This window comes from Pongo pygmaeus, chromosome 15, assembly GCF_028885625.2.
Source record: "Pongo pygmaeus isolate AG05252 chromosome 15, NHGRI_mPonPyg2-v2.0_pri, whole genome shotgun sequence".
NCBI lineage: Eukaryota > Metazoa > Chordata > Mammalia > Primates > Hominidae > Pongo > Pongo pygmaeus.
The window spans coordinates 69,965,564-69,978,247 of NC_072388.2; the positions used below are offsets into that span (position 1 = coordinate 69,965,564).

The 12,684-nt window shown below is 34.9% G+C and overlaps 1 protein-coding gene across 12 annotated transcripts in view; it reads left to right on the plus strand.

The window, feature by feature from the left end:
* Positions 1–12,684, plus strand: part of PCNX1 (pecanex 1) — a 205,555-nt gene that overhangs the window by 124,864 nt on the left and 68,007 nt on the right. For all 12 annotated transcript variants that reach the window (XM_054447422.2, XM_054447430.2, XM_063651749.1 and 9 more), the window contains 4 exons: positions 756–848; positions 7,426–7,576; positions 9,259–9,400; positions 10,081–10,258. In XM_054447422.2, coding sequence (XP_054303397.1) covers positions 756–848; positions 7,426–7,576; positions 9,259–9,400; positions 10,081–10,258 — 564 coding nt within the window. The remainder of the gene's footprint in view (positions 1–755; positions 849–7,425; positions 7,577–9,258; positions 9,401–10,080; positions 10,259–12,684) is intronic.

Consider the following 12,684-nt stretch of genomic DNA (forward strand, 5'->3'; position numbering starts at 1 on the left):
TATACCTGTGAATAGACACTGCACTCCAGTCTGGGCAACATAGTGAGACCCTGTCTCAAAAACAAACAAACAAAAAATTACAGTAACTTAAGGTACCTTATTTCCTTTCCCCACATGTGAAAGTAAAACTTACCAATGGGGGAATAAAATCTTCATTCTAAAAGACTTTATTGCAATATGTTATATGGCATGCAGAACTAGATACGTTGTTCAATTTCCTTGGTATTACAGTGTCAAAGCCAAAATATGAGGAAATTGAGGAAGAAAATAAGACTTTTTGTGGTTAATTATTATGTATAAGAAATCTAGAAGTGTGGCCAGGTGTGGTGGCTCAGACCTGTAATCCCAGCACTTTGGGAGGCCAAGGTGGGTGTATCACTTGAGGTCAGGAGTTCGAGATCAGCCTGGCCTACATGGTGAAACCCTGTCTCTACTAAAAATACAAAATATTAGCCGGGTATGGTGGGGTGTGGTGGCACGTCCGGCTACTTGGGAGGCTGAGGCAGGAGAATCGCTTGAACCCAGGAGGTGGAGGTTGCAGTGAGCCAAAATTGTCCCACTGCACTCCATCTTAGAGAGAGAGAGAGAATCTAGAAGTGTTAAAGTATCAATGAAAACTTCTTTTTTTTTTCTTTAATACTGTCTGAGCTAGCCAGGCAAAAATTTAATTCTTAAACTTTGCCAATTGGGAATGAAGGAAAAAGATTTTTAAAAATTTTATGTAATTGTTTAATAATTCTTTTTTTTCCCCACAGAGTGAGCGATTACAGTCTGACCTGGTAGTATGCATTGTAATTGGTGTGCTGTATTTTGCTATTCATGTAAGCACAGTCTTCACAGTATTGCAGGTAAGGAATCATTTTCTCCTTTTATTTGTTTGTTTGTTTGAGACAGGGTCTCACTCTGTCACCCAGGCTGGAGTGCAGTGTTGTGATCACAGTTCATTGTAACCTTGTGAACCCCTGGGCTCAAGTGATCCTCGCACATGGCTAGGACTACAGATGTGTGCCACCACACCAGGCTAATTTAAAGAATTTTTTTTTCGTTTTTTGTAGAAACTGAGTCTTGTTGTGTTGCCCAAGCTGGTCTCAAACTCCTGGGCTCAAGCAGTTCTCCTGCCCCAGTCTCCCAAAGTGCTGGAATTACAGATGTGAGCTACTTCACCCAGCCTGTATATGTTTAGATACACAAATATTTGCCATTGTGTTACAGTTGCCTACAGTATTCAGTACAGTAACATGCTATACATTTTTGTAGCTTAAGAGCAATAGGCTCTACCACATAGCCTCAGTGATAGTAGGCTATACTATCCTGTCTGTCTATGTAAGTTCACTGTGATGTTTGCATGATGATGACATTGCCTAACCACACATTTCTCTTAACGTATCCTGTTGTTAAGCAGCACGTGACTATAACTTTGTTTAGACTTATTTCTGATTCGATTTTAATGTTTGTCCATAGTGCTGAAATACATGACTTTTTATTTGTTTTTTTATCAACAAATACTTATTGTCTCATGATTTCTCTGGGTTATGAATCTGGGAGTGGCTTTGCTGGATGCTTCTAGCTCAGGATCTTTCATGATGCTAAAATCATCTGAGGTTCACTGTTCACATGCCTCAGTTCCTTCTGACTATTGGCTGGAGACCTCAGTTCCCCTCCATGTGGTCCTCACCATAGGCTGCTTAACTGTACTCACAAGATGGCAACTGGTTTCCCCCAGAGCAAGTGGTCCTTGAGAGAGAAAGCCCAAGACAGGAGCTATACTCTTTTTAACCTGGTATTGGAAATGACATGCCACTATTTCTTCCATATTCTGTTGTGCACATAGACTAACCCTGGTACATTGTGAGAAGAGAATATACTCAAGTATAAAAGCAAGAGGCAAGGATCATGGGAACCATTTCAGAAGCTGACTACCACAGTCCATCAGTAGACCTCCATGATCGACATCCCTTCTATATGCAAAGTGCACATACCCTCTCCTAAAACCCCCAAAAGTCTCATTCCAGTACAGTTGGAAGTCTAGAATGTTATTATCTAAATCAGGTTCAGGTATGGGTAAGGCTTCTTAGGTGTTGTTCCTTAAGTACAGCTCATCAAGGACTATTTCTTTCATCTGTAGGGCATGTAATTACCATGTTTAGTGCCCTGCATTATTTTGTGCGTATCCATGTTTCCATTTGGTGTCATTTTTCCTCCTGCTTGAAAGATTTCCTAGGACATTCCTTTTTTATTTAGGGATGAAGTCTCACTATGTTGCCCAGGCTGGTCTAGAACTCCTGAGCTCAAGTGATCCTCCCGCCTTGGCCTCCCAGAGTGCTAGGATTACAGATGTGAGCCACTGCACCCTGCCTCCTCTCCAGTTTAAAATCCCCCTTTCTTGCTGTTCTAGGACATTTCTTGTAGTGAAAATCTGCAACTTTCCTTGGCCTTTGTAGCTCTGAATAAGTCCTTGTTTCACCATTGGTATTGAAAGATACTTCATTGGGTATAAAATTCTAAGACGACAGGTTTTTTTTTCTCTTTTAGTACATGAAGATGTTGCTCCACTGTCTTCTCCCTTTTATTGCTTCTGACTGAATTTATTCCTATGTAGATAACTTCTTTTCTGTACTGCTTGAAGATTATCTTTTTATCACTAGTTATTAGAAATTTGATTATGATGTACCTTCACATAGTTTTCTTCATGTCTTTGTGCTTGGGGTTTATTGAATCTGTGGTTTACAGTTTTCATTAAATTTGGAAAATTTTGGCCATTATTCCTCTAGACATTCTTTATTTTTTTCATAATGGGTTTATATTTTTATGGGGCACATGAGATACTTTGATACAGGCATGCAATGTATAATAATCACATGGTAAATGGGGTATTCATCCCCTCAAGCATTTGTTCTTTGTGTTATGATCCAGTTATACTCTTAGTTATTTTTAATGTACAATTAAATGAGCATTGACTATAGTTACCCTGTTGTACTATCAAATACTAGATCTTATTCATTCTTTCTACTACTTTTTGTACCAATTAACCATTGCTACCTCCCCCCACCACCCCTACTACCCTTCCACTCTGATACCCTTCCAGTCTCTGATAACCATCCTTCCTTCCACTTTCTATTTCCATAAGTTCATTTGTTTTAATTTTTAGCTCCCACAAATAAGTGAGAACATGTGAAGTTTGTCTTTCTGTACCAGGCTTATTTCACTTAACATAATGACCTCCAGTTCCATCCGTGGTATAGCAAATGACGAAATCTCATTCTTTTTTATGGCTGAATAGTACTCCATTGTGTATATGTACCACATTTTCTTTATCTGTTCATTCATCTGTTGATGGACACTTAGGTTGCCTCCAAATCTTGGCTAATATGAAAAGTGCTGCAACAAACATTGAGTACAGATATCCCTTCAATAAAATTGATTTCCTTTCTTTTGAGTATATATCCAGCATTGGGATTGGATTGCTGGATAATATGGTAACTCTATTTTTAGTTTTCTCAGGAACTTCCAAACTGTTCTCCATAGTGGTTGTACTAATTTATATTCCCAGCAACAGTGGAAGAATTCAGCAGTGAAGCCATCTGGTCCTGGGCTTTTCTTTACTGGGTGACTTTTTATTATGGCTTTGATCTTTTTACTTGTTATTGGTCTGTTCAGCTTTTGGATTTCTTCATTGTTCAATCTTGTTAGGTTGTATGTGTCTAGGAATTAATCCATTTTCTCTAGATTTTCCAATTTATTCGCATATAGTTGCTCATAGTGGCCACTAATGATACTCTGAATTTTTGCGCTATTAGTTGTAATATCTCCTTTTTCATCTCTGATTTTATTTATTTGGGTCTTTCTTTCTTTTTCTGGCTAAAGGCATGTCAATTTTATTTATCTTTTCAAAATGCCAACTTTTTGGTTCCTTGAACTTTTGTATTGTTTCTTCATTTTAATTTCATTTATTTCTGCTCTTACCTTTCTTACTAGTTGCTTGAGGTACATCATGAGGTTGCTTGAACTCTTTCTACTTTTTTGATGGAGGCATTTATTGCTCCTATACTATACTATACTATACTATACTATACTATACTATACTATACTATACTATACTATACTATACACTTCCCTTTAGCATTGCTTTTGCTATATTCCATAGGTTTTAGTATGTTGTATTTTCATTTATATTGGAAATTTTTAAATTTTATTTTCAGTTTCTTCATTGACCCAGTGTTCATTCAGGAGCACATTGTTTAATGTCCATTTAATTGTACAGTTTCCAAAGTTCCTCTTGTTATTTATTTTTAGTTTTATTTCATCATGGTCTGAGAAGATAACTTTATATGATTTCAATTTTTAAAAATTTGCTGAGACTTATTTCGTTGCATAACATATAGTCTGTCTTGGAGAATGTCCCATGTGTTAATGAGGACAGTGTGTATTCTGCAGCTATTGGATGACATAAATGTCTGCTAGGTCCATTTGTTCTATAGTGCAGACTAAGTCTGATATTTCTTTGTTGATTTTCTGTCTAGGTGATCTGTACAATGTTGAAATTGAGGTGTTGATGTCCCCAACTATTATTCTATTGGGGTCTATCTCATTAGCTTTAATAATACTTGCCTTATGTATCTGGGTGCTCTCGTGTAGGGTGCATATATGTTTATAGTTGTTATACCCTTTTCTGAATTGATCCCTTTATTATTATATAATGACCTTCTTTGTCTCTTTTCATGTCTTTTGACTTGCAGTTTGTTTTGTCTGATACAAGTATAGCCCCACCAGCATGCTTTTGGTTTCTATATGCCTGGAATATATTTTTAAATTTCTTCCCTTTCAATCTATGTGTGTGTTTACAGGTGAAGTTAGTTTCCTGTAGGCAGCATATAATTGGCTGTTTTTTTAAAAAAAAATTTAAGCAGAGTGTATTTTTATTTATTTATTTTTGTTGGCATCAGGATACACATCTGGACAGTCTATATCTTTTAACTGGGGAATTTAAGCCATTTACATTCAGGGTTTTTTGCTAGGTGAAGGCATACTCCCATCATTTTGTTCATTGTTTTCTGAATGTTTTATATATCCTTTGTTCCTTTCTTCCTCTTTTATTGTTTACTCTTCAATTTGATTGGTTTTTTGTAGTAATAACATTTGACTTTTAAAAAAATCATTTGTTTATCTTCTTTACCAATGTTTTTATCCTTTCATGTGTTTTCATGATGGTAGATATCATCCTTCTGCTTCTAATTATAGGACTTAGTAATTTCTTGTAGAGCCAGTCTAGTGGTAATAAATTCTCTTAGTCTTTGCTTTTTGGTAAAGATGTTAGTTCTCCTTCATTTTTGAAGGATGAAGCTTTTCTTGGTATAGTATTTTTAGCTGAAGAGTTTTTTTCTTTCAGCACTTGGAATGTTTCACCTCATTGTCTTCTGGCTTGTGAGGTTTCTACTGAGAAATTAGATGTTAGTCTAATGGGGGTTTCCTTGTATGTAACTTAACCCTTTTCTCTTGCTGTTTTCAGAATTCTCTTTTTGTCTTTGACTTTTGACAGTTTGACTATAATGTGCCTTGGAAAAGACCTTACTGGGTGAATTGTATTTGGAAACTTTGTGCTTCCTGTGTCTAGATGTCTGTATTTTCTCTAAGACTTGGGAAGTTTTCAGCTATTATTTCCTTAAATAGGCTTTCTATGCCTTTGCCATTTCTTCTGGAAACTCCAAAATTTAAATATTTGGTCGTTTTTGTGGTGTCACATATATTATGTGAGCTTTTCCCTCCCTCCCTCCCTTCCTCCCTTCCTTCCTTCCTTCCTTCCTTCCTGGGGTTGGTAGGTTTGTTTTTTTAAGATCCATCTTAAAGTTGAGAAATTCTTTCTTCTGCTAGATCTAATCTATTGTTGATGTTCTTGCTTATATTTTTTATTTTATTTGTTGAATTCTTCAGTTCCAGAATTTGTTTGGTTCCCTTTTATGATATATCTCTATGTTGAGTTTCTCATTTAGGTCATGAATTGTTTTCCTGATTTCTATGTATTATTCATATGTGTTCTCTTGTATCTCACTGAGTTTCCTTCATATCATTATTTTGAATTCTTTTTCAGACATTTCATAGATTTCCTTTTCTTTGGTATCTGTTACTGGAAAATTATTATGTTCCTTTGGAGGTGTTACATTTTCTTGCTTTTTCATGTTTCTTGTGTCCTTACATTGATATCTGCACATCTGATATCCTTACATTGATATCTGCACATCTGATAAAACAGTTTTTCCAATTGTATGGATTGTCATTTGGAAAGGAAGACTGTTTCCTTTAGATATATCTATAGTGTTGATTGGACAGGATGCTTTGGCTTTGATTCTGGTTGTGCATGGTAGTGTACTCTCCATATGATTTCTTTGGCTGTAATCAGTGATAGTGATGTCTGTGAATTCCTTAGTGACTTAGGCTGCATTTGTTAATAGAGGCTGTGGTGAGGCATTGCTAGGGATACAGATGCCAGGTAGGCTAGTCCTCAGGTACCAGTAGTGGCTGCAGTGGGTTGGGTGTGCTAGTCCTTGGCCTGTGGGTTGGCATACATGGGTGCCTGTGATGTTGGGTCTGGGCAGGCTGGTCCTTTGGTCTCCAGTCAGCATACTTGGCTATTGGTAGTAGCAGGGAAGAAAAGTTTTAAGATTCGTAGATCTTTCTAACAAATGACTTTTCTCCAGTATGAATCAGGATATGGCAGCTCAGATGGCAATCCCTGTTGAAGGTCTTGCCACAACCTTCATAGTCACAAATGGTCTCTGTCCTGTGCACTTGCACAGGTATGCATCAAGCTTTTAGGCCTTGTTGTAATTGGTGATGCAATCCAGGAAGGAACAGATGACCCTCCTGCGAAGCATGAGGGGTAGCAGTGGAGATACTGGGCTCTTGCTGGCTGTGATGAACAGGTCAGTGATGGTTATAGATGACACCACCACAGTGACCAAAGCCAGCGGCCGCAGGGCACCGGGGCCTCCGTGCTGTGGGACAGGCGCACAGCCGTGTGCTAAGCCATGTACTGTGAACCAGTGCACGCAGCCAACTGCTGCGGGTGGACCCCACCTTACCCCATTATCTCTGCTACTGAAAACAATTTAATACATTGCTCTGAACATCTCATAGAACATTCATGTAATAGGCAATACACCTTAGGCCACTCTGTCATTATACAATAGTGTAAGACACCAGAGAAAGTAGTTAACCCATTTCAAAATATCTGTGATATATGAATAGTCACTAACTTTCAAGGCTGATTAGAACAAACTACATAATTTAGAAATGTTAACTGTCTAAAGTTCTTATATTCTAAAATGGATGTTGGCCATTATCAGATAGAAAATTGAACTGACAAATTAGAATTTCTACAATGAGTCTCAAAATCACTCCTAATTTTATCACTTTTATTTTTTTTTTTAGCCTGCCCTCAAGTATGTGTTGTATACATTGGTTGGTTTTGTGGGTTTTGTAACCCATTATGTGCTGCCTCAAGTTAGAAAACAGCTACCATGGCACTGTTTCTCTCATCCTTTGCTAAAGACACTAGAGTATAATCAATATGAAGTTCGAAGTAAGTATTTCTTTAGCACTTTTCTTTTTAATTCTATGAGTTTTTCCCTTTGCTATATTGATAGATGACTGAGTTAAATGAATATCACAGAACATTTGGCTTGTGTTTCTTTTGCTTAAGTTTGAAGCTGTTAATGAATCTAATCTCTTGCAGGATGCTTTAATTTAGCTGAAATATGAGTATCAGTGCTACAGTGCCAATTTTCCACAGAAGAAACTTACTTCTCCCCTCTCTAAATTGTTCTTCACAGACTTGTCATTGATGAATCCTCCTTTGTGTTTCCATTACTTCTCTTTCCTGACCCTACTGTTCCCCCAATTAGTTTTCAGCGCCATATACAGGCAATCCAATCCTCTTTAAGGCCTCTCCATTTGAAATAGTTTTAACTTAATGCGTAGGGAGGAAGAAAGGTCTTTGTTCCTGTTTCTGCCAGAGACACTGTGTCCTACCAGAGAAAGGTGTAAAAGAATTGACAAAGTAAAAAGAAATTAAAAACATTTTTAATAGCTGTTATTAGTTCAGATTTGCAATAAAGTATAAAAGGATGGAAAAGAGATAGGCTAGTTCACTTGCCAAGCTTCTTCCTTACCACTGTAAACCCTGACATTTCTTTCCTATTATAAGTATTCAGTTCTTGTTCATTGGCCCCATTATCTGTAATATATTGTACTTCCTCATTTTAGAGAAATAATAAATGTTCATACCTATGTCATAATTTATTATATACCAATGATTAAATAAGCCAACTTTTTTCTCACACTTTTTTTCAGTTAGCGAATTACTATAGAGTAAATCATTCAGTTGCTTGAAGATAACTTTTTTAGAGAACTCTGAAGCCTTTGAAAGCTTCCTAATAAATAAAAATGACGTGAAACTGCATAAGAATCTTTATTGGCCCATTTATACCATCAGGAAAATAACTCAGAATGAGATGTTTTTAATGGTGAACTATTACTACTTTCATATATAAATGATGACACATATCTAGTTTGTCTTAAAGACCAACACTTTTCATTAAAATAAATTATTGATCTTATTTTTTAAATCTTAGAACATTTAGTCTACAAATTTTGAATCAGCATATCATTTTGACATTTATAGTACTAACAGCAAAGTTGTTTTTTTTTCTGGTACTGATTTTAGCAACTGAAAGAAAAAATATTATTTCTTAGACAACTTCCTAAAGCCAGGTGATACTATTTTCAGATAGCCAAAGAACCATGTTTTAAATCTTTTAGTTTATCCTAGACACTTTCCCCAATGAAATAATATTGTAGCATTGGAAAAAAATATTATTGGCAATGAAAATTGCTCTTAAGTATGTGAATTCAAATCATACCATATTTTTATTTATTTTGGGTGGAAGGAGCAATCTAATGATCTTCAGTAATCTTTTTCCGATAAGTTATAAGCATAAATGAGAAAAGTTATGGTTAAAAACTGAAGTTTCAAGAATTAAAGTTTGAAACTCATCTAAATGTTAAAACATGTCTAAGTTGCAAATTTGTAAGTATCTCAGAGCTCATAGAAGTTGACAGTTGATTAAAGTACTGGCTTTTTTAAAACATTTTGTTTGTAGTTTGGTACTAAATTTGAGTTGTAAAATTTTTCTTTCTCATCACATTGACAAACTACTTTATACATTTGATGACATGTAGTCTTGATTTATACTGCCTCGTTAGATGCAGCCACTATGATGTGGTTTGAGAAACTTCATGTGTGGCTTCTTTTTGTGGAGAAGAATATAATCTATCCATTGATTGTTCTCAATGAACTGAGCAGCAGTGCAGAGACAATTGCTAGTCCAAAGAAACTGGATACAGAGTAAGTATAGTAGACTACTGGGGGCTGTTATAAACAATGTCTTAAGTTGTTGATCAAATATTAAATAATTGTTTCCTTCATGCAAGGCACTGTGAGATTAAAAATTTAGGTGACATTTTGTCCTTGACTTACCTTTTTTAAACATTTGTTTCTGCTGTTGGCATATTCTCTACTCCAGACATCTCATTGTCAATTGATATTTTATGAGAGGACATTTTAAAATAAGGTTAATTTTAATATTATATGGCTATTTTGATGCACTATGTGACTTACACCATATAGATGGTCAGTTGCCTCCATAGTCATCTGATGAGCCTGCCTAATAGAGTAGGTACCTATTGTTGAGTCAAGCATTAATATGTTTTTCATTTGCTAAATGCAGTTGGTGTTAAAGTAATAGAAATATTGAGAAACTAGAGAATCAGATGTCAGAATTACATTATTATTTTTAAAACATAGTCCTTCATATAAAGGATAAGAATCATAATGAATAGTATTAAAAGGGAATAGGCAGATACTTTCAGGATGTGATTTACCTAGCTATATACATCATTTTTGGAAGCTTACATTTAATGTACATATTATAAGCTTAGTAAAGTAAATGGTGAATTTTATTTTAAGTTACTGTCTCTTCTAATGTTTTTAGTCATGAGTTGATTTGTGTTTTCTTTGTGTCACAGATTAGGTGCTTTAATGATCACCATTGCTGGTTTGAAGTTGCTACGATCCTCTTTTAGCAGCCCTACATATCAGTATGTCACAGTCATCTTTACTGTGCTCTTTTTCAAATTTGACTATGAAGCTTTTTCAGAGACCATGCTGTTGGATCTCTTCTTCATGTCCATACTCTTCAACAAGGTAATTTATCACTGAAAGGAATATCCTTATCTATAAAAACTGTCTCCCTGAGTTATATGCTAGTCAGAATTTTTCTTATATTTCATTTGATTTATTATTGTTTAAGTAATATCTGTCTTCAACCAGTTATTTAGGAGCACATTAGAATCCCTAAACAAAGATAGTCACTGTGATTTATAAAAGATATATTTCTTGATATAGCTAAGAAGATAAGATTAAGTTATATTAAACAATTAGATAAACATTAATAAGTATATATTTTAAAATATATAGAATCTCTCAAAAGGTATATAGTTTTGAATAAGTTTAGAAACAGAAGTGGTAATAATTGAATTGGGCTCTGGCATAGCCCAATGAAGCAAGTAGAGGCTGAGGAGACTGAGGCTAGGTGGGAGCAGTCAGAAATTAGCTTGATGTGACATTTGCAGAATACTCTGAACTTTATAGGCTTCTGCTAAAATTTATTATCCACCCATAAGATAGATGTTCTAGGCCTTTTACAAATAAGATGGTAAAACCTTGGTCCTCTGCCTCCTAACCCAAGAATCTTTTTGCTGAATCACACTACCTGTCTCAGTGAAATAGGCTGTACAGGCAGATTATGTGTCAGTGAAATAGTGATTAAATTTCATATTAACACTGACCACATACAAAGGACTTTGACATATATTATCCCATTTGATAGGTAACAGAGAGCTGAAGCAAATGAACAGCTACAAAACACAATGAAATTCCAATTTTAGGAAAGTTAGCCTGGTCAGCCACATTTGGCTTCATTTGGGGAAGAGAGAACCTAAAGGTACGGAGAACAGCTTAAGCGATAATGACAGTAATTCACATGTGATAGTAGTCTGATCTAGGATGGGGAACAGTAAAAATGGAAAGCCATTAATTTGAACAAAGTTTCATTGATAGTCAATTTCAGTATTGTGATAAATAGCTTCTAAAATATTTCAATATTATATCTGTTCAGTCACTAATTTGCATTTTTATCATTTATTTCCTCTTCTAGTGAGTATGGTTATTAACCAAAGGAGGAAGCCAGAAAGTTTATCAGAGAATTGTATAAAGAAGCATGTGGTTTCCCACAAACTCAAATATTTAGATTGAAAATTGTATTTCATCTTATACTGGTTGGAAAAAAGTGAAAGTTGCAGTAAAATATAAAGTAAATAATCTTTGAAATGTAGTTGCTACACTTAACTCTGCATTAGTTTGGATTTTCTTAATACTTTTTATTTGTTAAATATATTTTTTAAAACAAAAAACTGTTTTAGAACTGTTCTAGATGCTTAGGCTACACCAATGAACAAAACAGAGAAAGCTTTCCCCTTGAGTTTGTATTTAAATTGGTCAGTAGATAGAATTTAACAATGATAATTAGTAATATTCAAGGGATTTCTTCAGATATATTTTTTACATTAAGATATCATTGTAAGGTACATCATGGATTTAATAACCTTTTAAGAAAAATTAAATGTATACAAAAATCCCTTTGCCTACCATCCCTTACATATTGTTACGTGTTGTTCTTTTCTTTAATATTATAGTCAAAATTGGAATACAGTTTGTTTCACACTTAGAATCTGAAGAGGTTTCTGAGTCATTGCTTTTAAGTCATTATAATGGCATCGTGATGATATACATGCTGCTTTTACTTACCATGATCCTGATTACATTAGTGCCGAGGATTGCATAATTTTCAGTCATGGCAAAAATAATTTTGAGTCGTGGCAAAAATACTGCAGTTCATCTACATTTTTTAATTGGTTGGAGTTGTGATTTCTTTTTTAAATTGGAAGTTAAGTTCATTTGTAAATCAGTTAAAGTATTTTAAAGGTTGAGGTGATTGTTGCTTAATCATGCAGAGGCAATCTTGGACAAGTACAGCAACTCTGTTTCAGCATTGAAGAACTGTTCAACTGTAGCATATCCAACCTTAAATAAAATTAAAATGTGTATCCTGTTTCCACTGACAACAATTAAGGTTATGAACAGATCTCTGGTATACACAACTAAATTTCTATGGAAACAGGCAGTGACAACTGTATTACAACTGCTGTTTTTCACATTCCTTTTGACATTACATTTAAAACAGTTTCCAAAGCACTAAAATTTGGGGAAAATGTGTCTTAGAATAAAATAAATATATGTATTACTTAAGCTTTGCAGACATCTTGATTTTTTTTTTTCAAGAACAATTATTTGGCTGCTTTCTACCTTACTTTGTTTTGCTTGTAGTAGCATAATATGGCCAGTAGAAGGCATAGAATTTTTTTTTAAACGGATGCAACATAAATCCATATATAGCTACCTATCTTTACTTATAAAGTATCTTTACTCAGAAATAAGTGCAGTGTTTAGGCAGTTGATACATCTTTTTTTGTTATGCAAATGGCAAATAATTTCAATGCCATTTCCCTATT